This window comes from Littorina saxatilis, linkage group LG1 (genome assembly GCF_037325665.1).
Source record: "Littorina saxatilis isolate snail1 linkage group LG1, US_GU_Lsax_2.0, whole genome shotgun sequence".
Classification (NCBI taxonomy): Eukaryota; Metazoa; Mollusca; class Gastropoda; order Littorinimorpha; family Littorinidae; genus Littorina; species Littorina saxatilis.
This window is the reverse complement of record NC_090245.1, coordinates 49280190-49294732: the sequence shown is the minus strand read 5'-3', so window position 1 is coordinate 49294732 and position 14543 is coordinate 49280190. Positions and strand designations below refer to the sequence as shown.

Below are 14543 nucleotides of genomic sequence, written 5' to 3'. Positions count from 1 at the left end.
AAAAATGAAAAAGGAGCGAGTCCTACAAATTGGGTGTCTTAAAAGGGGGGTTCCTCTGTATTTCACTGCTTACTGTAGTTTCCATCTTTGTCGACCCATACCTGGTTGAGTGGAATGTCGTGACCCACCATGCTGCGTAGACAGTAGATGAGGCCAGACAGAGTGACTGCCCTTGGTGCGTTGCAGTTGCCGTGCACCTCGTAGCCAGTCTCAGAGAAGTCAAACACTGCTGTCCCCTTTAGAGATGAGAACGCATTTCAAATCTTTCATCGTCAATGAATGGATAACTTTAATCAGATGATTATCTATCAGATACTATTGACATGCACGCACACACACACAAACACACCCACACCCACACACAAACAGAATTGCCTGCATGATTGCAGATGCAGAACAAGAACATACAAACATACAATTAGACAGCCAAGACAACAGTCACAAAGCAGTAAACACAGCACCAACATCACTATTCTCTCACCTCCTTCTCATTGATGTTGACAGTGAGTGAGATATTGCTGCCATCATCCATCTGGTCAGTGCTGGTCAGTGTCGTGCTGCCGGTCACCAACCGCGTCTTCCGCGCGATCTCCTTCAGCATGTCGCGCACTGCCACCTCGGCATTCTCCTGCATGGACAGACACAGTGAAAAGATTAGTCAACAAAGTCACACCATTAGTCAACACAGAGAAAACACTCTGAGGATTTAATTTGCACTTTGAGAGTATAGCCAGTGAAAAACCAGCCTTACTGTTTCTTCTGTTTCCGCAAGCATCACTCTCATCCTCCACATTCTTCTACTTACTACATCTACTTCCTCTTCATTCAGTATTTTCGTAGCAATCTCGCTGAATTGGCTGACTTAATCTCTTTTAAGACCTAATTTTCTCAGATTTTGGGAGGTCTCAAAAGGTAGGGGGGGGTCCAATGCACCAGAAGCATACAATTGGCGCTGTAGCCTATAGTGGTTAGGACGTCTGCCCCACACCAATAGCATGTGAATTTAGCATTGTGGCAGGCAGTATAATTGGAGAAGATAAAAGCCTGAACAACGGAAGAGTAATAATCTTCACATTGTCCTGATGGCTTTGACAGATTCCCAGGCAGAGCTGATTTCTGCGACGCACCTGTGTAAAAACTGTGTTCTTTAACCTGCAAGGTGTTAATCATTACACTCACCTGTATGTGGGACATGTAGGCCTGTACCACAGGTAGACTGTACTCCTCCATCAGCTCACTCACAAGTCGGATACCCTGTAAGCAGTGATTGACACAGGTCTGACACGGCGGTTCCCCCTTTCACAGACAGCATGATTAAGTTTGCTGCTGGCAGCTGCCAAAGCAGCCCCTGCCCTGCTTATCTGTTCACACATTCCTGGCCCAGCTGGGGCTTCAGCCTTCTTTGTTCCACTGGCTGGCAGCAGAAAATGAGTCAATTTCCCACGGTTTAATTGCCTTCCTGCCACTGCCTCACAGCAGAACCAGATTTTTTATCTAGTTTATATCTTGAAGAGCCCTGTCTGGAGCACTTTCCATGTGGTTTCGTCTTGAAGACTTTTTGTCTTGTATTAGTTTCTGATCATCAGAGTACATGTACGCTGTGTGTTTCATTTGTGTGGCATTGTGTTGTGACAGGCAAATTTTTCACCCACTGTTCAGCAGAAAAGAAAGGATTGAATCATAGTATTATTACAAGTGACATCACACTCAGTTATTTTGTGCAGCAGTGTGACCTAATATTTCCAGTTTTCTTCTTTGTCTTCATGTGACAGTGTATGTTTGGTATGCAGTGTGTTTTATAATGGAGCATACTGAAACAGAACATCTAATTTGTGTTAATGCATTGTGTAGACTGTGTGGGGAACGCTCTGCAAGAACAAAAAAAGATCGACATTGTAATGTGAAACTGTGTGTGGACTATGCGGACAAACTGAAAAACTTTTTTAACATTGATGTATCTTCTGATATTAGTGCAAAACATTCGACCACGTTTTGTCAGAAGTGCTATTCAAAGCTGATTAAATTAAACCGTACGCCCTCAAACACAACAGCTGATCGTGTTAAGGAACAAGCTCAAGCCATTAATAACATCCAGTGGGTGTCCATATCATTTATCCCGTTGCCGACCCTGGTTTGCTGGTGTCAGTATAATGTGAACAGCCTTCTTTAAATCTACCCCAAGATACATGGAAGTAAAACTAGCTATAACAACAACAACAACTGCCGTGTGCTGACATTTTGGAATACTGTTTTCCTACTTGGATACCTGTAAGCGGGCTCAAGAAAAGATACCTCACACACACAAGGTAAAAGTCTTCAAAGTGTCAGCATGAACATCTGTTAACATTAACCTTGCAGATTTGTTTTTAATTTGTTCTGTCTTCAAAAGTTGACCGTGGCGCGATCTGTAGCCACTCAAATACATGTCATTAATTACATTGTGCCGTGTGTACTGTTCTCTGTCTGTCTTCTTTCAGCAGGCTACAGCAGTGGCACACCTACAGCATAGTGCGTCATATTTAGTATCGTTTGAAAGTTTATGGTCTTGACTACAAGGCTATGTGTAAATAACACACATGCTGACATCGTAATTCAAGAGAACTAACAAGATAGAAGTGTTTTCAAAACACACAGCTTACTCGCAAGGCAGAGATAGCAGTGCGTAGCTGCCGAGAGGTTGAGCTAGGCCGCACTCTGGCCTGCTAGTAGAAGGGAGCTTTTCTCTTAGCCTTCTACTGCTGAGATGGCTTGTGTGGGTGATGCTATCGCGCGGTTGTACAGTCACTACTGTGTAGCCAGCGCTGAACCGGGGGATGGGTGATTAATTACCGCTGGCGGCCTGGCACTGAGGAAGGGGTGAAAAAGGGGTCAGATTCCGGCTGTGCCTGTGAACTAAACCTAATAGCAGAAACTGCCGTGCTGAACATCTGACCATCACATACATTGGTTTACGCGGCTTCCCTTTGTGACCTTCGTCCACAATGCACAGCTTGTTGGATATCAAAAGTGAAATGTACAAGAAAACCAAGTAGTATCAACTGCAACATATGTATGCACACATGTAGATACGGTATATACAAATCAAATGTGTACTTCACGCGACAACAGTGGAATTCACTTTGAACAAACTGATTCAAAGTTGAAACCTTGGAACTTAACATTCAAATTTTCAATCAAAACATGAAAAGACTTGATAAGACTTGAGTTGCACACAGAAAAGAATGGTGAAACATAGTCCCAAAATGACATTGCAGGTGGCCTGTCAACTCAGTTCGTAGACCACTGCATGGACTTGTGATCCGCAATTCATGGGTTCAAATCCAAACCGGGAAAGACATTGGTGAACTTTACGTGCAGACTTAGAGATGATATTGCCAACGGCCATACCACGTTGAAAGCACCGGTTCTCATCCGATCACCGAAGTTAAGCAATGTCGGGCCCGGTTAGTACTTGGATGGGTGACTGCCTGGGAACACCGGGTGCAGTTGGCATCCAACTTTGGGCGGGGATGTAGCTCAGTCGGTAGCGCGCTGGATTTGTATCCAGTTGGCCGCTGTCAGCGTGAGTTCGTCCCCACGTTCGGCGAGAGATTTATTTCTCAGAGTCAACTTTGTGTGCAGACTCTCCTCGGTGTCCAAACACCCCCGTGTGTACATGCAAGCACAAGACCAAGTGCGCACGAAAAAGATCCTGTAATCCATGTCAGAGTTCGGTGGATTATAGAAACACGAAAATACCCAGCATGCTTCCTCCGAAAACGGCGTATGGCTGCCTAAATGGCGGGGTAAAAAACGGTCATACACGTAAAATTCCACTCGTGCAAAAAACACGAGTGTACGTGGGAGTTTCAGCCCACGAACGCAGAAGAAGAAGAAGAAGAAGAAGAGATATCCATGTCCCACCCCCGTGTCACCACTTTGGCATGTAAAAGATCTCGGTCATTCTGCCATAAATGCAGGTGTGTGATTATACACCTAAACACGCCCACACCTGGGTAGTGCAGCTCTTGTTGCTGCTGGCTTTCCACTGGGAGGTAGAGGCCCTACAGCAAAAGGAAAATATTCTGGTTTAGATAATAGAGTAAGGAACAAAAGCATGTGTCCTTCCATAGGAGGTGTCTTCTCATCAGAGCGGCCTCATATCGCAGTACCTGTAGTAGAGGTAAACAGTATATCAGCCTCACCTTCTGATTGGCGGCCACCTGTGCCCTGAGGTCACTGAGGTTGTCCTGAAGGTTCCTGGTGCCACTGCTGCCCTCGATCTTGCCAGGCTCCATCAGGGCTGCTGTCACTGCTGTTATGTACATATCATCATCATCATCATCATCATCATCATCATCATCATCATCATCATCATCATCATCATCATCACTGAGGTTGTCTTGAAAGTTCCTGGTACCACTGCTGCCCTAAATCTTGAGAGCTGTTATGTACATGCATACATCATCAGCCGCAACAACAGCAGTAAGAGGAAATAAAACTGAATTCTGCAACCTCTTGTGAAAATCTCACTTCCCATCTCACCTCCCATGTTTAAACTGTATTAAAATTGCCTGTCACTAACTGACTACCTCACTTATTCCATTTATGTTCACACGGGCAGTTTTCATTCACAACATGCACAAATGTGTTGTAAAGATTAGGATCACCTTCTTCTTGGAAGACGCCCCCTTTGACCAGCTTGAAGGACTTGAAGACAGCGCCCTCTTGATGGATGGAGGTGGAATGAGGGGGCATGGAGCCTGGAGTTATCCCCCCTATGTCTGCGTGGTGACCTCGGCTAGCCACGTAGAAGACAGGTCGGGGCATGCCAACGTAAAACACCTGAACAGCACAAAACGGTGACATAAATGAAAGTCTGCCTAAAAAATGGTGCAGCTGCAAATTTGGACCTTAAAAGAATTAGATGAATTAGATTATGGTGAATATAAGAGCATATATAACTCTTCACAGGCTTTTTCATAAAAGTTGAAAGCATTGCCATCAACAAATCGAAAAGATGGGATTCAATCGCACGCACGTACATGCACACAGATTTACAACAAAGAACAGCAACAGTAATCATAAAAAGATTAAATGATTTACGACAAGAAGATTGTTCAGATTCAGACGGTGAGGCCATAACATCTGTGCATGTGCACTCTCTGTCGCTGTCTCATATGCACACCTACAAACACACAGAACGTACAGGTGTGATAACAGTGAGGTCAGGTAGATGACTGCCCCCGGCCAAAGGATGGTTACTCAGAATCACATCTCCGTCTCTCAGCTCATCACCCAGGCTACGCATCTGAAAGTAGAAACACCTTTCTTTTGAATACAACATGGCACTGCAGAACAGGTGGTTAGGTAACTCGCCCTGCATACATGCATGTACCTGCATTCGCTGCCTGCGTGTGTGCATGCTTTTGCCAGGATTTTGCTAGCACAAATACTGAACACTCCTGCGCCCTGGCAAAGAACAGCAGCCTACCTACCTGGTACTGTACTGTCTCCTGCATGGCCCCCAGGTGTACAGGGATGTGAGGAGCGTTGGCCACCAGACCCCCATCAGGACCAAACAAAGCACAGGAAAAGTCCAGTCTCTCCTGCACAAAGGTGAACAAGTGCCATACAGTGTTATGCCACTATCAAATTAATTGTCACAAATTGCAGTGTTTTATCCAAATTAATAGTTGCCAAATAGAGTATCTTTGATTTGCTTAATTCCCCAATTCCTGCCAAAATGACAACAAAATATGTATTTACATCATTAACACTGACCAACTTGCACAGCATTAAAAAAATAAATTGGGTTGCATAAGCTGGAGGAACAAATGTAAAATCAAACAAACCTTAATGTTTGTTGAAATTGAGGTTCTTTGCAAGACCCTGAAACAAAGTTACTGTTGAATAAAAAAAAACTCACAGACACACACAGACTCATACACAGGTATAGAAATACACTTATGCAATAAAACTTCATATATATCATGATGATATAATTTTTTATATGAAATAGCAGACTAGAAAACCAGCTAATTTTTAAAAACATTGTACACACTGTATCTTATCAAGAAAACAAAGATGAATTTCCCATTACAAATTTCTAATGTTACATAACCGAATAAGATCTTAACGTAATCTGCCTCAAAGCTTTCTTTTTGCTCCCTGTTAAAGCAGAGTTGTCTTTAAAGAAAACAAAAACAAAACAAAACAAACAGACTGAAGAGTTTGCACACATCGTTTTCAATTACTGATTGCAATTTGTTTTTCTTAAAGTGACACCCAAACAGTCCCTTACAAAATGACGAAAGAAGGAAAGTGAGTGAAGACACACACCTGCCCATCTGTTCGGCGATGCTCATGAAGCGGTGTGAGAAGATGGACAGCTGGATGGCGTCCAGTTGAGTGTCCACGTCCTTCACCTTGCCGCTGCCCACCTGGCACAACACAAAACCAAAGCTCCACCTCATACAACACAAAACCAACTCCCCATCTGATCAATCCAACACAAAACCAACTCCCCACCTGATCAATCCAACACAAAACCAACTCCCCACCTGATCAATCCAACACAAAACCAACTCCCCACCTGATCAATCCAACACAAAACCAACTCCCCACCTGATCAATCCAACACAAAACCAACTCCCCACCTGATCAATCCAACACAAAACCAACTCCCCACCTGATCAATCCAACACAAAACCAACTCCCCACCTGATCAATCCAACACAAAACCAACTCCCCACCTGATCAATCCAACACAAAACCAACTCCCCACCTGATCAATCCAACACAAAACCAACTCCCCACCTGATCAATCCAACACAAAACCAACTCCCCACCTGATCAATCCAACACAAAACCAACTCTCCACCTGATCAACCCAACATAACACTAACTCCCCATCTGATCAACACAACACAACACCAACTCCCCACCTGATCAATGCAACACAAAACCAACTCCCCATCCGATCGATAAAACACAAAACAAACATTGCTTGGGAACTCTAAACAAGAAGTTTTAAGTTTACAGTCTCACCAACCCAAAAGGACAAAATGGGGAAGTGTCTCCATATTTCTTTATTTTAGAAAACAAACACAAAACACAACAACAATGGAAAGACACATCTTCCCTCTGCCTCATGGTGTCTTTCCTGGTGGTCTTTAAAACAACAATCCCTTTAAACAGCTCACTATTATAAAAGTAGCACAGTGATGAATCCTTATTGCCTTTGTATACGCCAGCACACACCCCTTCCCCCTGCACCTTGAATCCCCCGAAGGGCTCGTGTACTCACTGTGATGGAAATGTCCCCACTGTGTGTGATTTCAGCCGTGCTGAACGGCTCCACAACTATGGTGCTGAAAAAATGAAAGTGCACTCACATCACTCAGCATTCACAGTTATAAATACAAACATACAGCCACTGTTTCTCTTGGTATGGTCACCACAGCAAGCCAAACATTTCATCCTTGAAAGTTCTGCAAAGTCGTATCTACGTTCATATTTTAACACCATCCCTATGACGCTTGTGCAGATGGAAGGGGAAGTAACAGGTGGTCGGGGGCACTGAAGTGTAGGAGTCTGCAAAAAGTGTAGACGGGTGAATTCAGACCTTAACACAAAGGAATATCAAAGAAACCAAGTGCCTGGCATGCCAACCATGTCCCATACTTTCTTATGGAATACCAGTTACAGGTGATACAAAGATGCAAGAAGGAAACTCTGCCTAGCAGTGAAACGAAGTTCAGATGTGGATGGAGCAATAGATGCTGGGCCAGGGAAGTGTGAGGGCATACCGGGACAAGGAACAAGTGTCAGGACAACACACAAAAAACAACAAACTCTGCCACTTATCAGTTAGAGACAGAAACGCGTACCAGGTGAGCTCACCTGTTGTTGTCAATGATAATGGCCGGCCCCTCAATCCTGTGGCCCGCCCCCAGTTTGCCAAGCAGGTATACAGGTGTGTCTTTAGATCCGTCATCAAAGTAACAGGGTATCCTCTGCAAACATTTCCACCACAAATCAGAAAAAGGAAACGTAAAACTGTTTCACTCAATTTTGCTTGCATGAAATCTTTTTCTCGATCCCTCAAACAGGGACTCCGGAACTTTTGATGAAGTTTGCAGTACAGCAAAGACTCTGCAGGGTGCCGAAGATCTTCTCCTGAACTGGTGTGTCCCCAGGCCATGTTTCTGCTCGTAGTTTCTGGTGGATTGGACAGTGTTAGAGAAGATGTTCCACTGTCATGTCTGCGATGCCACAGTGGCATACAGGCGTGTCCCCAATGTGGAATTTTGAGAACATGTGCTGCCTGAGTCTGCAGTGGCCGGTTCTCAGGCGCACAATGATGACCTGGTCTTTTCTGGAGGCATGAAATAAAGCAGCAGATTACTGAAATAAATTCAAAGACCAGTTGCATTTGCACTATGTGTCCCTTTTCAATGGGAAAACACTTGTTACTTAAGGAACTAATTTGATAAATGTACAGTGGTATGTCTGTGTTTCAACCTCAAAATAATCTCAATATTTGTATCTTAGAAGAGACCGAGTCTTAAATTTGAGGTAAATTTACTGACAATATGAAGAGAGTCTGAGAAAATCAGGTCACAATGTAGAGGTAGTCGTAAAATAGAGGGTTTTAAAACAGAGATTTCATTGTTTATCTCTCATGGAAAGACCCAGGCGATGTAAAAAAATGTATGGTTGTTCCAGAGGGTGTCTTCTTGATTCAGGTACCACTGAAGCTGTGTCGTATGGAAGAATATGCAAAGATCAGACTTTCAATCATTGAAGTATATTTTTCAGTTGTCCTGACAACAAAATTCATGGACACAATACCTCCTCCCCCGCTACTATTCATGACCACGATATCTTCTCCGGCGCTCATGATTCATAATGACCACAATATCTTCAACCCAACTCCCCTTCATAATGAGCGAGTTTTAGCGTCAACTAAGGTGACTCGAGTCGAACCGGAGGTCGCAAAAACTCGGTCCGGTACGACTGGAGTGACGTCACCGGTTAACCAACTTTCAACCTTGCTTCCTGCGTAGGGTCTCTCCAGTTCCAAGATGGCTGCCAAGGCGAGGTGAGAAACTTCTGCAAATATTTTTTGACAAAGTTACGGATTGTGAGAAGACATTTGTTGTAAATCACTTAGCCTTTCAAAAATTAAGGATACTGGGTTGGATACTGTCTTGGTTTTAATGCATTTTATTTTAGCAGTGATGTTTATTTTGGGAAGAAATGAGGTCAACAGGAGTTTGGGTGCGATTTCGGCTCAAATGTACTTTAGCGCCCTGAACTTTTACCCGGCTGTTTTGCGCTCGATTTTCACGCTCACTTCTTCATTGACGTTCGAATCGATAGTTCGATGTTTTGGCATTACATTCACATCAACAATAAAACAGTACTGCTTGTTCATCATCGTCGTCCATCAACTCTCCACAACAGTAAATCCGTAACGCGCTTGTCGCCATCTTGTTGCAAGGGACGCGACTGGACACAACCCAACAGCGTTTCCGCGAAGAAAAAAACCAGACATGCGCAGTGACCCTACCATAGCTCAACCCTGTTCCTCGCGAAAACTCGCTCAATGACCACTATAACTTCTCACCCACTCCCCTTCATGAGGACAGCAATAACGTCTCACTCACACCCTTCATAATGACCGCAATAACTTCTCCCTCACATCCATTCATAACAACCACAATAACTTCTCCCCCACTCCCATTCATAACAACCACAATAACTTCTCCCCCACTCCCATTCATAATAACCACAATATCTTCTTCCTCAACGACCACAATAACTTCTCCCCCAGTCCCCTTCATGAGGATCGCAATATCTTCTCCCTCACCCCCCTGCATGATAACCGCAATAACTTCTGCCTCACATCCATTCATAACAACCACAATAACTTCTCCGCCACTCCCATTCATAATAACCACAATAACTTCTCCCCCACCCCTATTCATAATAACCACAATAACTTCTCCCCCACTCCCATTTATAATAACCACAATAACTTCCCCCCACCCCATTCATAATAACCAACATAACTTCTTCCCCGCTCCCATTCACCACAATAACTTCTCCCTCAATGACCACAATAACTTCTCCCCCACTCCCATTCATAATAACCACAATAACTTCTCCCCCACTCCCATTCATAATAACCACAATAACTTCTTAATGACAACAATAACTTCTCCCCCACTACCATTCATAATAACCACAATAACTTCTCCCTCAATGACCGCAATAACGTCTCTCCCACTTACCACAATAACTTCTCCCTTACCGCCAACAATAAATTCTCAATGACCACAATAAGTTTTACCACACTCCCACTCATAATGGCCACAATAACTTCTCCCTCAATGACCACAATAACTTCTCCCCCTAAGAGCACAGTGTCTCCCCCACCCTCCCTCCCCCTCCCCACCTCCCATTAACACTGACCACAGTCCATCACAGCACACTGACCTTTTCAGCCACAGCGGGTCCAGATGCTTTGTCCACATGGCTGTCGTCACAGGCCGCTGACCGACCCACCCCTCTCACCCTCACATCATCCGCTGTCACGTGGCGGTCTTGGAGCGTGAAGCCAAACTCTGTTTTGTACCTGGGGTGAGCAAGATAATGGTCAACATGATGCTTAAGTTGGAGAGTTTAAACTCAGTATCCTGATCTTTGAAACACTGGTCTCTGTGTTTTAAAACCTGTACAATCTGAGCAAATTAAGTAATAGAAGGTAAATTCACAGAATACTTGAAGACAAATGTGAGAAAATCTGATCTTAAAAGACGGAAACTTTTGCACTTTGACATTGAACATGACAGGTAATGAGGGTGAAAGAACACCTTGGCATGCGTAACTAACACAGGGGCATGAGGATACCCCTTTGTGCGCACAAATTGAATGAACAGAAATCAATTTTACCTACCTTTCTAAAAACGCTGCCATGAAATCGCCATGGCGACTGGAGGTGGAGGTAGCAGGGAAGTTTTCTGTTGGCACCATCAGGGCGCAGTCGGTACCATGGTAACGCAGGTGCAGGAACACCTGGGTTTCAATGCGCTCGCTGAAAACAGTGAACAGCCTTATGTCAGTAAAGTGACTCTTACATTTTAAACTCTCCTCCCCTGACACCATACACAGAAACGTCCAATTCTGAGACCTGCCAACTCTTGTAAAGCCTGAAGTGTAAAAATTTAGATTTAAAAAAAAAATGTGCGTAGCAAATGGTGTTTAAGTGTAGCATTGTCCAAAAGTTATTCACACATCCGCATTTATGCTATTTCGCGCAAGAATATATACATTTTTTAAAAATTTATTTAGAAAGCAGGAACATAATGCCCAATAGAGAGTGTCTACATTGCCACTGTTCAGTATGGACAATGTTTCATGACCATATTTGAAAATTTTCATCTAAATTTTAATTTGATTATATACTTACCCAACTCACATCAAGCAATTTACTCCAGTTTAGTGCTAGGACGCTGAATAGCATCGCCTTGGTAACAAGGGGAGGTCACCCTAAAAAAGAGCTACCTTGACCCCTTATCATGACAAAGTCACGCGTGACTTCCTGACCTTGCCGCCATCTTTGAATCATTCAATCGAAAGCGAACATAGAAAAATTTCCCTCTTTTTTAGGAAAAAAACCCCCATAAAAACCCCAAAAGCGGGGCAGGCGGGCGGGTATCAACTATGTGAGTTGGGTAAGTATATAATCAAATTAAAATTTAGATGAAAATTTTCAATTAAATTACATTCTTATCCCAACTCACATCAAGCAGAATGCTAATGAAGGAGGTGGGGAAACAAAATTCCACTTGTCCAGCCGACAATGGCTGGTAGGGAGCTACTGCCACCATGACGAGTGCTGGCCACATCTCGCAGGTAAAAGTTGATGAAAACACCCTGCGATTTCCAGTAGGCAGCGCCTAAGACCTCTGCCAGCACGCCTGAGCGGAGGACTGCCAGAGAAGTAGCCCAGGCTCTGGCTTCATGAGTTCTTGACAACTTCATAGGAAGGACAGAATGCCCAATCCCAACTTGTCTGTGCCACCACGCATACGCTTGTTTAATAAGCGTAGAGACCCATCTTACCAAAGTGACCCGCGACAAGTCCTTGCTCCTTTCAGTGTCAACTGAGATGAAGAGCAGTTTATGGTCCCTAGACCTAATGGGCGTGGTACGGGATAAGTAGCTGGTAAGAGTACGAACAGGACAATTGACCATATCAGGGTCACCAGACGCAAGAATCCTACTTAAAGGAGGAATGCGAATAACAGAGGAGGACAGACCTTGTTTTTGGTTTTGGCAAGGAACTCCGGCCGAAATCTTAAAACAAAAGAGCCATAGCTCTCAAAAGAAATATCCTTAGCCAGGCCTGAAAGAGCGTGCACCTCACCGCCTCCACTGGCAGAGGCTAACAAAACGAGGAACAAGGCTTTACGAGTCAAGTTAGCTAAGCTCGCTGAAGCTAAAGGTTCGAAATCCGAAGAGGCTAGAAACTTGAGTACCAAAAAATAAGTCCCACGCGGGAAGAGGGGACTTAGCCTTCGTAAAACCAATCGCTGCCCCCTTAAGAACACTAGCAATTACACCGCCCAGGTTAATGCTATGCCCTAATTGCTTCAGAGTAGAAGAAATGGCTGAGCGCCTGACTCTCAAAAAAGAAGGAGCCAAGCCCTGAGCAGCCAAACACGAGAGATGATTTGCTACATGCATAGAGCGAGGTGAAGTAGCAGTAACTCCATTCTCCGAGCACCACTTTGTCCAAGCTGACCAGTGTGACGCATAAACAGTGCTGGTCGATTCCCTGTGGGCCTTTTGGACAAAGCCTAAAGTAGCGTCTGAGGAGCCAGAACGGCGCAGCGACCTAGAAAGAATGGAGGGCCGTCTGCGAGGCGAAGGAGGACGGGGAACCAATGTTGGCTGGGCCACCAAGGGGCCACCAACACCAAGCAAGGCTGTCCCCGCTCCGCCTTCCTGAGAACCTTTCGCAAGAGATGAAACGGGGGGAAAGCATAGGCTCAGACGCGACCAGTTACTTCGAGGGCGTCTGTTTCCCTCCCCTCTGGGTCTGGAAAGGGGGAGATAAAGACCTGAAGCCTGCAGGAGAATCTTGTCACAAACAGATCGACTGTAGGCTTGCTGAAATGCCACCCAGACGTTGTAGGACCTGATGAGTCAGAGTCTACTCCGTGTGCATCGTACACTACGGGCGACTGAAGTAGTCCGCAAGAACGTTGAGTATGCCTGGGCCGTACTTCGCTGACAACAGAATAAGGTGCTGGCTGCCCCAGGCAAGAATCTGACCTGACCTGACAGAAAGAGCGAGAGACAAAGTGCCTCCCTGTTTGTTGAAATAGGCCGCCATGGTCGTGTTGTCTGTGCGAACCCCAATTTATTCGTTCCTGACCATAGACAGAAACGATTGGAGTCCCAGGAAAACAGCCTCTAACTCTAGGGCATTAATGTGCCCCCCACTCTGCGTCTCGTTCCACAGACCTGACGCAGTGTGAACAGAAAGATGGGCACCCCAGCCCTCCATAGACGCGTCTGTGAACAGAAACTCGTCCGGGGGGGGCAAACGAGATTGGCACTCCCTGTGAAATCCCAGGGAGCAGCCACTGCCTCGTTGTGTGCCGAAACCAGCTTTCAAGAGAGACTACTGTCTCCCAGCCCTGAAGAGAAGGCTTCCACAGCGAACTCAGGGCAGCCTGAAATGGCCGCTTGTGGACTCTGCCTAAGGGCACAAGAGTGGCCATCGATTCCATTTGGCCAAGAAGAGAGGTCAGAACACGTACAGCCGCTCTCTTTATCAAGGACAGAGTACGAAACAGACTTTGCAACCTGTCCACCCTTCTCTGTGAAGGGCGTACCCGCCAATCGACGGTGTATGTCTTTGCGTGTGGAAGAAAAACAACCCCAATGCTAAAAACGTCTGTGCCAAACCTAGGCTTAGCCACATGATGGTGTTTAGTTCTTTCCGTAACCTCTTAGAAAGAAAAGCTGAAACTAAGGAATTCCTGCGAGTCCTTTGTGCTGCGCAGCGAAAGTCGCTGACAGAAGCCACTGCCTCAAGAGGTAGGCTTAGCCGGAAAAGTTCCGACTGAGAGGTTACGAGCAATGGCTCAGTGAGCCTAAAAATTTAGTCAGAATGTGAGCCCATAATTTGGACATGTTCTGGCGACTTGACAGAAACCAAAGCTTATGACCCTGATGAGAAAGCGCAATTCCGTAAGCCGTAAAAGCCGAAAAAGTTTTAACAGCTTGCCTTGTTTTTCACCACAGAGGCAAAAAACAAAAATTGAGGCCTTAGCAACTTCACCCTAGAAGGTGAAAAATAAGAGGTATGCCGCACCAAAGATGGGCGTACATACCGCGAAGCTGCCTAAGGCAGAGGGTTTAACCCAATGTGTGTTTGCTTAGCTCCGTATCTTGCCTAAATAAAGGCCAAATGTGGCCAGCCGACGCAGATCACAGCTTCTCCCAGAAGATGAACCACAAAAAGCAAAGAGCGGAGTAGA

At 45.0% G+C, this 14543-nt stretch overlaps 1 protein-coding gene and 1 non-coding gene across 2 annotated transcripts in view; one reads left to right on the top strand and one right to left on the bottom strand.

Moving 5' to 3' along the window:
• The window catches only part of LOC138972655 (5-oxoprolinase-like), a 36998-nt gene that overhangs the window by 7947 nt on the left and 14508 nt on the right, over window positions 1-14543 (bottom strand). Inside the window, exons 15-27 of the mRNA XM_070345314.1 lie at window positions 10946-11083; window positions 10486-10624; window positions 7885-7997; window positions 7289-7352; window positions 6322-6422; window positions 5835-5871; window positions 5478-5588; window positions 5189-5290; window positions 4650-4824; window positions 4185-4294; window positions 1180-1254; window positions 482-628; window positions 102-236 (exon numbers count right to left, since the gene is read on the bottom strand). Coding sequence (XP_070201415.1) covers window positions 102-236; window positions 482-628; window positions 1180-1254; window positions 4185-4294; window positions 4650-4824; window positions 5189-5290; window positions 5478-5588; window positions 5835-5871; window positions 6322-6422; window positions 7289-7352; window positions 7885-7997; window positions 10486-10624; window positions 10946-11083 — 1447 coding nt within the window. The remainder of the gene's footprint in view (window positions 1-101; window positions 237-481; window positions 629-1179; window positions 1255-4184; window positions 4295-4649; window positions 4825-5188; window positions 5291-5477; window positions 5589-5834; window positions 5872-6321; window positions 6423-7288; window positions 7353-7884; window positions 7998-10485; window positions 10625-10945; window positions 11084-14543) is intronic.
• LOC138951395 (5S ribosomal RNA) lies at window positions 3374-3492 on the top strand. The gene has a single exon (XR_011451109.1). It is a non-coding gene; the product is annotated as a 5S ribosomal RNA (ribosomal RNA).